Source organism: Carassius auratus, chromosome 16 (assembly GCF_003368295.1).
Source record: "Carassius auratus strain Wakin chromosome 16, ASM336829v1, whole genome shotgun sequence".
Classification (NCBI taxonomy): domain Eukaryota; kingdom Metazoa; phylum Chordata; class Actinopteri; order Cypriniformes; family Cyprinidae; genus Carassius; species Carassius auratus.
Window position 1 is genome coordinate 1,756,802 of NC_039258.1, and position 15,895 is coordinate 1,772,696.

At 34.8% G+C, this 15,895-nt stretch overlaps 1 protein-coding gene across 1 annotated transcript; it reads left to right on the top strand.

Moving 5' to 3' along the window:
• Nucleotides 1-99: 99 nt before the first annotated feature.
• On the top strand, nt 100-15,678 carry glcci1b (glucocorticoid induced 1b). Its single transcript, XM_026283252.1, has 8 exons — nt 100-510; nt 4,846-4,967; nt 10,150-10,236; nt 10,604-10,696; nt 11,899-12,039; nt 12,124-12,247; nt 12,341-12,461; nt 14,908-15,678. Exons 1-8 carry the CDS (start codon nt 447-449, stop codon nt 15,134-15,136), a joined length of 981 nt encoding a protein of 326 aa, XP_026139037.1. The 5' UTR covers nt 100-446; the 3' UTR covers nt 15,137-15,678.
• Nucleotides 15,679-15,895: the final 217 nt, after the last annotated feature.

Below are 15,895 nucleotides of genomic sequence, written 5' to 3' on the forward strand. Positions count from 1 at the left end.
GTTGTAAGATGGAACGCATAAGCCAATGAGGAACGAGCGTCGCTGCTCTCTGTTCCAATCAGATTCAGCGTGCGAGTTCCTTCTTCCCGCCCACTTCCTTTACTGCTACACATCTGTCAGCGCAGAGAGTTTGGACCTGCTTCTGAACTTTGCGTCCACTTTGATTCAGAGTTTTACTGGGAACGACAGGCTCGTGGGCGCACAGTAGGTTAAGAGGAAGCGAGGTGTAATAATAACTCGGCTTTTCGCATGAACACATTTTCAGTTCTCGTTCTGGAGTTTATTATTGCATCTCGTGCACAAATACACACTAAGTGCAACAGACTTCAGCCTGTCTCTAACAGTGTCCCTCTGAGATGGAGTGATCATCCACGTCATTCTTCTCTTCAAGAAACAGCAGAAGTCCTTCATCATCATCATCATCATCATCATCACATGCTGAAAACATGAAACAAATCACTAAGCCCACCAGGATCCCATCAGAGAATCACTTTATAACAGCAGGGAGAGGTAAGCTTTATTTTCACAAGTTATGAAAACAGTAAAAGCAACACCTGAATTTGTAAATACATAATGCATTTGTAATTTAAACCTCTTTTAACTTAAATTATTGAGTTTGTTGTTAATTTGCGTAGGCATATAATTCATATTTAACGTGAGCTCGATTGAACTGCATCTCTCACACTGATTCCCCCCAATGTTGTTTATTATAGCCTTAAGTCATTTTTTTTATAAGCCCAGTGTCATTTAATACAGATTTACTTACATTCAGAAACATTCAAGAACAGTTTGGTAGAATAGCCAGATCCCGTACAAATAAAATAAGGAATGATTTAAAGTCATTGTATTGTATATTATAGTTAGAGATAACACCCAAACCAAACCTAGACCCACCAAGACCCAGATCCAGTCCAACGGCACATTTCTGTGACCATCGAGAGATCTCAAGACCTTCAGATAAAGACTGCAACTTTGTGTGTGTGTGTGTGTGTTAGTGTACGTACAGTATGTTTCTGTAACAAAAACATCAGTTCATTGACTTGTTAAGTTTTATGGCCATGTAAGTTTCTTTCTTTATTTATTTCTTTCTTTCTTTGTAAGAAAGAACCATACATTGTCATTCAACCATAAAATGTTCAAATATCGTATGAACCACAGACCACTTTATGAACCATTTTGTAAACTATCATATATTTTCTTTTTATTGCACTGCTCCCTGGACTTGATTCTGATTGGTCAATAGTTGCTTTTGACATTTATATCTCATAGTAATTATGCTATACTTCATAATCGAACAATGTCCCAGTCAATTGATTTTCTACATAGCTGTGCAATGTAATGCTAAGCTGCATAAAATATCAATATTCCATGTTCATTTATTTGTTTATTTGACAGGTAGCCGTGTAATAATTAAGATATTATACAATCATATGATCGTTATCACATATAAAATCGAGATTTTATTTAGATATAATGGTTTATTTTTCAGTAATTACCATCTGACCCTTTTCTACAAAAGGGTAACCTTTTGTACAAAAAATTAACTATTAACTTCTTCAAAAAAACTTTTATTCAATTTCTGAAGTTGCTGTACATTAAATTGTTATATATTCCTTCTTTATTGTATAGTACAAAATTTTGTACATGCTGCTTTGCTAATTCTATGTAAAAGAAAAAAAGAAGAAAAAAAGAAAGATTCACATTTACCATTAATACAGAGGCTGCAGCTATTACAACTGGCATGGTTTCTCACTGACATGCCCCAAACTTGGAAACTCAGGGCTTAAAGATAGTTCTCCAGTAATTATGACATGCTGGTAGTGTTCACAGACATTCAACTCATAAATACAGTCTTTCTGACATGACTTGAATGCACCATAACTTCATACTACTTGATGAATTAAACATGCAATGTCATGTGACAACAATGTAGCACATTGTTTTTGGAGACATTTATAATGGCGTTGTGTTTTGCACTACTGTATACAGTTAGTAAGTTGGTATACCATTCTGAACATGGCCATCTACTCGGGTTTCATTGTGTAACCAATTGTTCACAAGTGTTTAATTGTGCAAGATCAGCAAATTATTTCCAAAACACGGTCTTGACAGTCATTCACATTTTTACATCCCGTTCTTATATGAGTAAACTACTACTGTCTAAATGGTTCTGGCCAGGCAGGCTGTAACTATTCAGTCGGACAGCTCAGATCTCCCGTCCTCATGGAGTGCCTGATGCTTGTGTAGATTTGCATTTGAAACGCTTCTCCTTCACACAAAGACCTTGCAGCTGCCTCTCTGCAATCTGCAAGTGAATGTAGCATAGCCGTCCCCCAACAAGTGTATTGAGAAAAGGTGTGTGTACTGGGCTGAAAATGTTTCAGAGTTGATGGTTATCATTCAGACCGCTTCAGTGTTCTAGGCCTGAACTGTAACCGGCCGTGCTGCAACACGTCTGATAATGAGTGTCACTTGCTGAGTTGTTTTCTTTCAGTACAATGGTGTAAAACAATGAGAAGAGGGTAAACCGACAGTGCCATTATGTTGGCTCTTTTGCATAGGCTTTGACATTTGTGTTTGCAGAGCTGGAGCAAAGAGCAAACACTCACAGGAATCACTCTGTGGGCTGCATGCAAGCGAGTTGTTTTGAATTTCAGCTGTTGGTGCATGTGTGTACATGTATGTGGGTTTCACTGTGAGCTGTTTCACTTCGTTTCATTTCCTCCTTGTGTGTCCTCAGAGGGTTACTTTCATGTGAGAACACTCATTTGTAGTCAATTAGTTCATTTCGGTTAATATCTTTACATATACTTTTAGTCATTTAGTAGACACTTTAATCCTAAGTGACCAAAGTTTTAGGCACTTGTGTAAAAATGCTGTAAAGTGAAGATGTTGTCAAAAATAATGCCATAAATCGATTTTATTAATTATTACCTTCTATTAACTTAATTAAATTAAATCAACAATTGGTGTGACCACACTACGCATTAAAAAAGCTTTTGTCCTAGTAGCTTTGCAGGTAGGTTTCTTGAAGTGTCTTGGAGACATTGCCATAGTTCTTCTGAATTGAGTCTGTCTCAGTTTGTTCTGTTTCTTCATGTTATTCCAGACAGATCTCTGTGTTGCGATCAGATCTCTTGTCAAACTCCTTGTGCAAACAAAAATCTCACTGGATTATTAGAATTAAGGGCAAAAATAATGTTTGGAAATGGAAACTGATATTTACTACTGACACACTACAGCAAAACATATATATATATATATATATATATATATATATATATATATATATATATATATATATATATATATATATATATATATATGCATGAACACGTTTAATCAAAAAAGTTGTATTCTAGTGTATTCTACATTGCAATGGTTCATTATATTATATTGTGTTTATTATATTATATTAATTTATTGTTTTATTTATAACATATTATATATGTATATACAGTGGGGCTCGAAAGTTTGGGCACCCTTTGCTGAATCTGTGAAAATGCGAGTAATTTTCAAAAAATAAGAGAGATCATACTAAATGCATGTTATATTTTATTTAGTACTGTCCTGAGTAAGATATTGTACATAAAAGATATTAACATTTAGTCCACAAGACAAAAAAAAAAAACATTCACTGATGCTCCAGAAGGAAACAAGATGCATTAAGAGCTGGGGGGTGAAAACTTTTGAACACGATGAAGATGGCCAAATTTGTCTTATTTTGTTGAAATAAAAATTTTTCCCATTTAGTTCTGCCCTTTGTAAGCAACAGAAGATACTTGTATGTTTCCCGGTACACAAATTAAGTACAATTTACCTTGATCTTCAAATTCCAAAAGTTTTCACCCCCAGCTCTTAATGCATCTTGTTTCCTTCTGGAGCATCAGTGAATATTTGAATCTTTTTAAATAGTTGTGTTTGAGTCCCTCAAATTTCCTCAGTCTGAAAAGATGCATCTCAAAATCATAAAGTCCCTGCGGGAAAGGGTTCAAATATGCAAAGATGCTGGAAAACTGAAGAATCTGCAGGACCTTAAAGATTTTTCTGAAGAACAGTTCTCAGTTTAACTGTTCAGAACAAACAAGGGACTCATGCACAACCATCACAAAACAGAAAGACAGACGAAGATCATCAGGTAACAGAACACAGTACTAAGAACCAAGGGTTCCCAAACTTTCGAGTGGGGTTATTTTAATAAATTCAGCAATTTTTTGTCTTGTGGACTAAATGTAAATATCTTTTATGTAAAATATCTTACTCAGGACAGTACTAAATAAAAAATAACATGCATTTAGTATGATCTCTCTTATTTTTTTAAAACTACTCGCATTTTCACAGATTCTGCAAGGGGTGCCCAAACTTTCGAGCCCCACTGTATACATATATATACATATATATATATATATATATATATATATATATATATATATATATATATATATATATATATATATATATATATACTGTATATATATATATATATATATACTGTATATATATATATATATATAATATGTCGTGCATTGTCATGCAAATATATGGAGAGATCAGGCTATCATCAGACTTGAATTAGACCTGTAAGCAAGTGTGTTTTGCATGGTCAAACATTAGTCAAATTTCCATCAGAAAATGTAAACATCAAGTTTCTGTTACTTCCATTCCATCATAAATACAATCTGTTCTTGTTCTGTTTCAGTACCATTATGACAGTACAGGCAAAAGCTCATCAGTTTCCAGTGACACCCACCAACTTCCTCTCTGTCACCGCACTGCAGTAATGTCTCATATCACTGTCCTCTGCATACAGTAGATAATCCAAAACACCTCTTTTTTTCTCGCAAGCTCGATCAGCCAGTCGACAGCCGCCCTCATCGGACAAGCTGCCTGAGCAGTACCTAATTGGACAGTGGCCGCGAGAGCCGTACCGACCCCAGGCATCCTGTATGAGTGATAAAGCCACACAGGTGAGTCAATGTCACATACAGTTTGATTGACACTTCACATAGTAACCCCTAAACTAATCTGATAACTACAGTGTCTGAATATCACTGCATTAGACAACATATCAATCAAGCTGCATCTGCAAACCATTGATATAAGGCCTTTTTGTCAGAACTAACTACACTCAATGACTTACAGTACTAATACTGATGTGTTACAAACAGAGAGTGACCAAATAGTCATTTAAAATGTAATTTCAATGGTTTTTGCATTTAAAATCATAGTTTTATGAAATGAATGCTTGAAAAGTGTTTTAATGCAATGATATTAGATAATGAGACAAATCGGCATGAAATGTTGTTCTCAACCACTTTGCTTTCCATAATCAGAAATGAAATTAAACAGGATATTAAACAAGACAATATGTTGATTGTATCATCAGGAATTTATTTATGAAAAAGTGGGCGTTACATTATAGAATAGAGCCAAGAGAGCTGAAAAATAAGAGGCCAGTGACGTAAATGGAAAAGGAAATTTGTTGCAGAGATGGTGCAGATGATTCAGTTTTTGATGAAAGATTACAAAGACAATGGTGTATTATTTGGAATTTTGTGTACTGATGAATCGACTAGAGACATTACACTTAATGTCGGAATGCCACTGATAACAAAACATTATTAAAATATCATTGATACAATGATAACTTTTTCTCAGAACTAACTGTACTGTTTTCATCATGTTATGTAAGGTTATGTAATTCTAGTATTGCACAAACACAAAATGACCAAAGTGCTTCTTTCTTTAAAATAAATGACTCTTAATTTGACATTTCATATTTTATTGCAATGACATTGTTATTTAGGTAATTCACACACAATGAATCAGCATGAAAAACCAATTTCACTTCCATAATCTGCTGTATTTCCAAGTTAAATAGGGTATTAAATAAAACATGTCAGTTTTATCGATCAGGGATGGATTTATTGATTTATAATGTAGAACGGAAAATTATTAATGTATGTGTATGCATATTATTTACATTTTGTTTTTAAAAGATATTTGCATGTTTTAGAATTGTAAATATTAATTGTGAAAAATAAATATCATGGAAAACATATTTAAAATATATTGATTTATAGAGGCATTTTCAGTACATTTAATATTTGAAAAGGAAAAGTAAAAAAAAAAAAAAAAGTTTGAAAAAAGTAACTTTATCCGCTGCAGAGGTGATGCAAATTATATATTTTTTCTTAATAACTAAAATACTGTGCACCAATGAATAAATTTCTTTTTTAATATCTTAAATAATATGCATTAATAAACAATTTTTTTTTTTTGCAATATCTAAAAGAAAAGTGCACTGATAAATAATTCTCAATAAGACCAGAAATGTCTCTTAAGTAAGTACATTTGATTTGGAGCCAGACAGTGTATACTGAAGGCCGGTTTTTCTCGTTAGCTGAACTGCTTCTGACTGGTCGAAATGTTCATCTGTGTAATGAGGTTTATTCTTACTGGGTTTAGTTTCCTTTATTCATTAGTATCATGAAGTCTTTGAGCACTCTGTGGTTAAGCTCCGCTGAGACCCCCTCGCCTCTCCTGAAACAAAGCCATCACAAAAGGCCGATGTTTCGTGGCAGTCTGCCGTTATAGAAAGCTCTGGCTGGCGTTGTGTGGAGTGAATTCTTTCTGGAGGTGCAGTAGTTTGCACCTGTCGCTCTGTGTGTGTGTCTGTGTAGGTGTGTGCACACACTACCTAAGGCTGGAGAGCACATGGCTGTGTGTCTCTGCACCACCTGGCGCTCTCCGACAGCTCTTTGTGTGCCTGCACTGAGCTGCCTGCAGTGAGATCCATACATATGCTAATGTCTGATCCGGCTCGCGGAGGCCTCGTGCTCCCGGAGCGGCCTAGAATGTCAAAATCAGCCCGTTTCTCTCAACTTCTCTCTTCATGCCGCAGAAGCACGCCGTGGCTCTTTGTTGACAGCAACAGCTTTTGCCATTGTTTAAAGTGCTTGGCGAATTAATGATGGGTGTTTAAAAACTTCTGTTGGATTGTTTTCTTCAGTCAACATCAAATCAGAATTGACCCGGTTTACTTCCTTAAAGGGATAGTTCACCCAAAAATTTACATTTGTGAAAAAGATTTGCGTCTCTATACTTATAAAAGTATATTTTCAAATACTACTTTCAGGTAATATTACAAACAGGGCTTCAGTTCACCCTTCTATAAACTAAGGCCTTAAAAGTGGACCAAAAAGTCTTAAATACATAAAGACATGGCATTAAATGTTGCATACACTGAAAAATATGAATATCTTCCTCTGTATTTTGGCTTGGTTTTCTAATGCAAATATCTAAACATTTTTAAAACAAGATACATTTACATGCAAATTGAATATACTGTATGCATCTTCACTTTAGTTTGTTTTTTGATAAACTGAACAACATTAGGTGACAATCAAATATCTGTAAATGGGATAAGAAAACAGTTTTTCCTTTAAATTAAGTAAATTTTTCTGAGCCCATTGGCAGATTTTTGTTCATATTTAAATCATAATGTTAATATTGATCATTTTCTCTTAAAACAAAACTTATGTAAGTTTGCTTCTCAAGTAAATGTATAATAATTTAAGAAGCTTTAGGCATTTGCACTAGAAAAACGAAGAATTTTATTTATTTATCTATAATTTTAAGTGTAATCATAAGGTACAGTAAAAGTTATTTGCACTGGGAATGTATATATATATATATATATATGTGTGTGTGTGTGTGTGTGTGTGTGTGTGTGTGTGTGTGTGTGTGTGTGTGTGTGTGTGTTAAATACATGACATTGCATTCCATATTCCATTGTATACTGGAGTAATGGCTAATGGAAATTCAGCTTTGCATCATAGAAATCCATTTTATTTTAAAGAGTTTTAAAATGGAAACCATTATTTTATATTGTAATAACATTTTGCATTACTGTTTTGTAAACAGAACATGCAGTTTTTATTATTAAGGGAAAACAAAATCCAAAACTACATGTCTCTGTGTGAAAAAGTGTTTGCACCCTAAACCTAATAACTGCTTGGGCCACCCTTAGAAGCAACAACTGCAATCAAATGTTTGTGATTACCTGCAATGAGTCTGTTACAGCGCTCTGTGGAGGAATTTTGTAATTCAGCCACATTGGAGGGTTTTCGAGCATGAACCACCTTTTTAAAGTGGTCATATAATGCTACATGCACTTTTTACAAGTTGTTTGAAATTAAATGTGTTTTGGCAGTGTTTGTACACAACAACCTTATAATGATAAAAATCAATAACAAATTTTTTATCTCGTTAAATGTTTTCCCCTTTCTCAAATCGAGCCGTCTGACCATGTGACGTCACACGGTCGTAGGCCCCTTCCACCATTGTTTGATTGACAGCAGCGATTCAGCTCAGGCTGGACTTGTGTCTTACCTCAGACCCCCTGTTTAAAGTAAACAGTCTCTCAGAGAGCAGATGGAAGAGAGAGGCAGGGTCAGCAGAGCTCATTAACCAGCGTGTTTTGAAAAGAGATGTTTTTGACTGGGTAAAAAATGTGTTTTTTACACTACCATGGAGAAATTTTAAACAAACTATGTTACAGACTTTTCATTAAGACCCTAAAGAATCATATCAACTTATGTAAATAGGGCATTATATGACCCCTGTAAGGTCATGCCACAGCATCTCAGTAGGATTCAGGTCAGGACTTTGATTAGGCCACTCCAAAGTCTTCAATTTGTTCTTCTTCAGTCATTCAGAGGTGGACTTGCTGGTGTGTTTTGGATCATTGTCCTGCTTCAGAACCCAAGTTCGCTTCACCTTGAGGTCATGAACAGATGGCCAGACATTCTCCGTCAGGATTTTTTGGTAAACAGCAGAATTCATGGTTCCATTTATCACAGCAAGTCTTCCAGGTCCTGAAGCAGCAAAACAGCCCCAGACCACCACACTACCACCACCATATTTTACTATTGGTATGATGTTCATTTTCTAAATTGTGGTGTTACTTTTACGCCAGACGTAATGGGACACACACCTTCCAAAAAGTTCAACTTTTGTCTCGTCAGTCCATAGAGTAGTTTCCCAAAAGTCTTGGGGACCATCAAGATGTTTTCTGGCAAAACTGAGACGAGCCTTTATAATCTTTTTGCTCAGCAGCAGTTTTCGACCATTTTTGCTCAGTCTCTTTCTTATGATGGAGTCATGAACACTGACTCTAACTGAGACAAGTGAGGCCTGCAGTTCTCTTGTGATCTCTTGGATGAGTCGCCGCTGTGCTCTTGGGGTAATTTTGGTCGGCCAGCCACTCCTGGGAAGGTTCTCCACTGTTCCATGTTTTTGCCATTTGTGAATAATGGCTCTCACTGTGGTTCACTGGAGTCCCAAAGCTTTAGAAATGGCTTTATAACCTTTTCCAGACTGATAGATCTCAATTACTTTCTTTCTCATTTGTTTCTGAATTTCTTTGGATCTCGTCATGATGTCTAACTTTTGAGGATCTTTTGGTCTACTTCACTTTGTAAGGCAGGTCCTATTTAAGAGATTTCACTGTAACACTGTATATATAAAATACATGACATCGCAATAGAAATTACATTGAAGTTTATTTTAGTTTATTATTTTCAAAAGTGTACAAAGGTGTACTGTACTTATTTTTCCACACGGTTCATGTCGTTACAAACCAGTATGACTTGCTTACTTTCTTCTATTTTTTTTATCCATATGTGAAAGCATTTTATAATTGTCTCTTATTACATGTACTAAAACAGTTTTCACATTTCTAAATATTCCTCCACCCTTCACCTTAGAAGTTACTTAGAAGTTTATCAGCTGGCATACCACAAAACAGAAGACATTCAAGACATCCTGGAAGTTCAAGTTGCAACATGACACCTGCAGGTTCAATCAAAAGCGAGTATCTGGAAAAAGATGCTCTTATTTGTGGTGCATATGGTCCATCTTCTGTGGCTGTCTGTAGCTCCGGGTGTTTGTTCACCGTTGTGTTGTGGTCTCGGTCAAAGCGACACACTTGCTGTTTGCCACCCACAAATATCCTGTTGTTTTATGAAAAATGCACATATGTAGGTCACATGACTTCAAGAATATATTCTGTATAAGCCATAACAAGCTAGTCAGCATTTACATGGTGAATGTGTTATAACCATGTTTTTACCATGTTTATTGCAGACTCCTGGCTTTTGGACTGAGGATGAAGGAGAGGTCAACGTGCACAAACGCTCGGCATCATGGGGCAGCGCTGACCATCTCATAGAGGTGTGCATGAAAATACACATAGACATGAAAAGTGTTTCAAGTGATGGCTGGTAATGTGTTTATAGACATACTTTGGGCGTATAATTAGCCTCTTTTCCCATAACGATCCTCAAACATACCCACACATTATGTCTTGACTTGCCATTATTAGCTCTTGTACACTTGCAAAGTCAGGTTGGGAATCCCAAGCTGTGGCAATATAAACAATGTTTGGTTAGATGCAGCTATTATATTTAGTTAATTGTAGGTCATGTCATCTAGTATACAGCAGTCATCTGGTCTAGGGCTGTAGGACTTGAGCTTAGATTTTGTGTCACTGTGTTTTTTTCATCCTATCTTTTGCTGATGGTAAAAATGTGATTTCCAGATTGCAAAACTCCGTCAGCAGCTCCAGCGCAGTTTGCAGGGAAGCCGCAGTATCAAGGAGAAAGAAGAAGTGATGCATCTGAATCCGGCCCAGGTACTGTACATCGATTTCCTAGGGTTATACTGTTACTGTATGCAGTCATCTTCAGAATTTAGGGGTTTTGTAATCAGAAAAAGGTTTTACTTTTGAACTGTAGTACTGTGTATAAAAGTTTGGGGTTGGTAAGATTTTTAAAATGATTTTGAAAGTCTCTTATTACTCAGCAAGGTTGCAATTGTTTTAATCATTAATGTGGTAAGACATATGGTGAAAAATAACTTGTTTCTTTTTTATATATATATGTGTTTTATTCCTGTAGTGGCATTCAAAGGAATAGCATTTATTTGAAAAAAAAAAAATATATATATATATATATATGTTTTATATGATAAATATCTTTCTTAAAAAAAATATTATATTGACCCCAAATATTTAAACGATTTGTCATCAGAAAGTCAACTGATAGATGTAAAAAAAAATTAATTCTATAATTTTTTTTAAAAATCTGTTTAAATTATATAAAACATATTTGGATACTTTCTAAACATCTTTACTATTAATTTCTTTAAAAGGTAATATTTGTATTTAATTGATTTGTATTTAAAACGACATCAGATGAATGTCAAGTTTTCACGTTTTTTAAAATCTGTTTCAATTCTGTAAAACAAACAAACAAACGAGCTGTTTTTATTTAGCCCATAATATATATCACAAAAGAAAAGAAAAAAAGTAGGGGGGAAAAAACATTCCATTAAAGCATATCTTTTTTTTTTATATATATAATTTATATTTTCGTTGTAACATTTTGTGTTTAAATTTTCCATTAAAATGTAGAAAACAATTTGAATTTGATTTAAAATAATAATATATATTTTTTAAATTAAAAATTTTAAATATAATATAATATAATATAATATAATAGGTACATTATATATAATAGGTACATTATATATAAGTAGATATAATGCAACATATGCTTTTTGGTCCTTCATATTAGTAAGTCTGGGCACCTCTATGTATATATATGTACTGTGTGTTTTTTTTTTTTATATATATAATACAGAAAATTATAATGTATGCAAAACGTCCGATATGAAAAACCATAAAGATCCTAAAAACAATCTTCTTTTTCTTTTAAGCAAATCTTTTTATCTTTTGGGGTAAAATTTAAAGCTGATTGTTTTTGTGAGATTAACCTGTACATATAAATTCAGACTTTGACATTAATCAGGTTACTGGTGCTTTTTATTTCTCAGCCAAAGCGGCTCTCGGCATCCTCCTCTAATACGGTCATTTCCAGACCCGTCATGTGTCGAATGCCCAGCTATGGTGACGGTGTTAACCAGGAGCTGGAGAACGTCTTCATCTGTGAAGACCGGGGGAGAGAGGAGGAGAAGGTACAAACACACACAGGTTTCAGTGAATCATTTCAACCTTGTGAGCCTTGTGTAATTATTTTTGTGTTTGTCCTCCTGGTTCAGGCTTTGGAGGTGCGGGACGGCGGCCGTGCTCCTGTTCCTGCTCTTCATCACACACACAGCGCTGAGACGCAGATCTCCTGCAGTCCCTGTTACTGCTGCTCTCCTGCCGCCGAGGCTGAGAAAGGTAGCGCTCGTTCAGTACCAGTACCAGTGCTGTTGTCATAGTTTGTTTATAAGGGAAGATTTGCTTAACTGAACGCTCGATTGGTCCTCTCAGATTACAGGTGTGGTTCACCTCTGCCTCAGTTTTCCAGCTCTCCCAACCCCAACAACAGTTACACGTTTAAGCGTGAGCCTCCTGAGGGCTGCGAGAAAGTCAAAGTGTTTGAAGATCTCATGTAAGTAACATTGTCTGCGTTCTCTGTTCTCATGAAAGGCCTTGCTTTCTGCTTTTTAAAACCATATTTGTAAAATACTCCTCCTGGATTTTTGGTGCACACATCCAGAGAGCATGCTTAGATTTTCTGTTTGCTGGTACAAGGTTTTGCTTGACGTTTGCTGGTTTTGAAGCAGTTCAGCACGCAATTTAAAGCATCATGTTCTTTTTTTGTGGACAATATCATGACTTTTCTAGTCATTTGTAATTTGTAAAAAGGTGTGTATATTTACAGTAATATTACATGTACTATTTATTAGGCATTTGCTAAAAAAATAACTGTTATTGTGTATTGATTTGATTTATATACATGATGCATGTATAAATATCCCAATATAGAGTTACAATTAATAACAAACTATGTATTTAAATATACACATGTGTGTGTGTGTGTGTGTGTGTGTGTGTGTGTGTATACACGTATATTTAATCATTTATTTATATTATATATGTATATATAAATCGATTACAAATATTTATAAAATGTCATATAGGCCTACTATTAATAGCATTTTTGTTTACTTTTTAGTAGTGATATAATAATATGTCATATATAATAGCATATACTATTAATATCATTTTTGTTTACTTATTTAACAGTTATAATAGTACTAATAATAGTTATATTAATAGTTGTGTCACATAGAAGAATTTTTACCCACAATACTAATATGCAATACTTGCAAATGTGTTTGTATTTACAGTATTACATATACTTTAATTGTTTTAATATTTGCTGTTATAAATTATATTTTTATTTTATTTTATATTTTGTATTTTGTAAAAATGTTATATATACATATATCAATATCACAAATGTGTGTGTATGCATCTTTATATTTTAGTTTTTTATATATGTGAAAAATGCATACTGTCAGTGTTGGGTGTAACGCGTTACAAAGTAACGCGTTACTGTAATAATATTACTTTTTTCAGTAACTAGTAGTGTAAGGCATTACTCGTCTGAAAATGGTAATATTATTACAGTTTTCCCGAGCTAGTTACTTGCGTTACATTTGCCAGTAGCACCTTCATCACACACACGGCACACAACACAGAGAACAGAAGGGAAGGGAAGGAGGGCGTGAATGGAACAGTGATTGGTCTGGGTTTGGCACGAGGTATCATTTACCATCACTGATTGGTCGACAGCCGGCAGCAGAGCGGCACGCTCAGACAGATGGGGAAAAATGGAAGCGTCAACAACGGCAAGCTCTTTTTCAGAGGAAGGTTCCCAGCAACAGAAAGCTAGTTTCGACGGGTGGAGATTCAGTAATTATTTTGTAGGAGTGCTCCGATCACGATCGGCCGCTCGTTAATGCGCATCTCAGTAAAGCCGATTCTCTAATCAGCGGTTTATTCCATCAGGTGCGTGAACCATATGTTCATACAACCGTGCCAATAAACGCTGAAAATGAACGTGGATTTGCGCATCTTCTCAGTTAATAACGGCTCTGTGTAGTAACAGCTGCTCTATGTGAAATCACGCACCTGATGGAATTAACCGCTGATTAGAGAACAGGTGTACTGACGAGCAGTAATATAAGTGAGTTGTGTAAACAGTGATTTATGTGACTTCAATTATTTCTTATTAAACTGAAATCGAAAAGTAAAAAGTATTTTTTGGAAAAAACACATCCTGGTGTTAGTCTTCATATGCTGCTGAATAGTGTTAACACGGATATAGAAAAATAAGGAGTGCAAGAGATTGATTCCTAATGTCAGTTTATTTTTAATTAATACTATAGTAGTTCGGTTCCCTTTACATCTTTAACTACCCGTTAATTTATCAATTGAATGGGTGACCTATCCTCATTAATAGAGCAAACATTTGCCCCCCCCTGAGAGAATTGGCAGGAGCCGCCACTGATAAAGACCCTAAAGAACACTCCTCCTTTGTATGTTCTCCCTCCATCTGATGCATCTCAGGCAATCATAGAGTAATTAAGAAAAAAAGATGTAACTAGTAATATAACTAGTTACTTTCTCCAGGGAGTAATAAAGTAAAGTAAGGCATTACTATTTTTGAGAGTAATATGTAATATGTAATATATTACTTTTTTGAGTAACTAGCCCCAACACTGCTGTATAATATAGAGTTACAATTAATAACAAACTATGTATTTAAATATACACGTGTGTGTGTGTGTGTGTGTGTGTGTGTGTGTATACACGTATATATAATCATTTATTTATATTATATATGTATATATAAATCGATTACAAATATTTATAAATAAATACAATATACAATATATATATATATATATATATATATATTGTATTGTTTTTTTACTATTTTGATAGAGATAATAGCATTAATAATAGCTGTATTAATAGTGACATATATGTAATAGCATGTACTACTTTATGTATACATAATTATAATTGCTTTTCTTTCCTTTTAGCACTTGTAGGACACAAGGCTTTCCCATCTTCTCCTGCCCAGACAGAAACAAGGTGAACTTCACTCCCAGCGGCTCGGCCTTCTGTCCGGTGAAGCTGCTGTGTTCCTCTCTTTTCCCGTCAGATGATGCTGCTCGTCCCAGTTCAGGACAGACGTCTGGTTCGTTTACAGAGCTGCGGCCCGTGACGTCTGAACGCTGCAGTATTAGGAAGTGCCTGCTGCTCAGTTAGCCAATCACAGCTCAGATCTCAAACAGCTGACTGTTCTAGGAAATATTGTACTTGCTAATGGTTGTACAAAAGGACCATTATGTTGAACTTTGTCTTGGGGTTTCATGTAATTCTGCTGGAATGCACAAATCTTTACTTAACCTTGCAGCACATCCTACTAACCAAGTAAAACGCATTAGATATGACAGATAATCAACGGGAACAAATGTGCTTCATTCCTTAACACATAACTCGGGTTTAACTTCCATTAGGGCTGGATGATATAGCTAATTAATCATATTTCAATAGTCATTTGATGATATATATATATATTTTTTTTTTTCTGTAGAAGAAACATTATTTCACCTCAACAGTCATTGTATTGCCAGCAAAATGATTGCGAATATATTGTGCATATTCAATATGCTGCCCAGCCTTAACGTTCATATGTTTATTGAACAATAAAAATGTGTTTTTAGTCTTTTATTCACGTGACACTGTTATGGTGTATAAATATGACTGCTGGATGCTCATATTAAAGTGACGTTTTTCAAAGTAAAATATTTGCATTCATTTCTCTTTTACTTAAACTGCATTTACTTGGTTGGGGAATTTCTTATGTTTACATTAAACAGAAACGTACATTCTAAATAAAAAAATGATAATGTACCTGTAAAATGTGCACATATTAATTTAATCTGAATACTTCTAAATCATGAAAATGTTTAATCTGCATATCCAGAATTGTTCTTTCTTCTGAGAACAACTCAAATTATTTTC

Coding starts and splice junctions, on each gene's coding strand:
- glcci1b (XM_026283252.1), top strand. CDS start 447: ATGAAACAAATCACTAAGCCCACCAGGATCCCATCAGAGAATCACTTT. Junction 511..4,845: donor CTTTATAACAGCAGGGAGAG/GTAAGCTTTATT, acceptor TTTTCTCGCAAG/CTCGATCAGCCAGTCGACAG. Junction 4,968..10,149: donor TGAGTGATAAAGCCACACAG/GTGAGTCAATGT, acceptor TGTTTATTGCAG/ACTCCTGGCTTTTGGACTGA.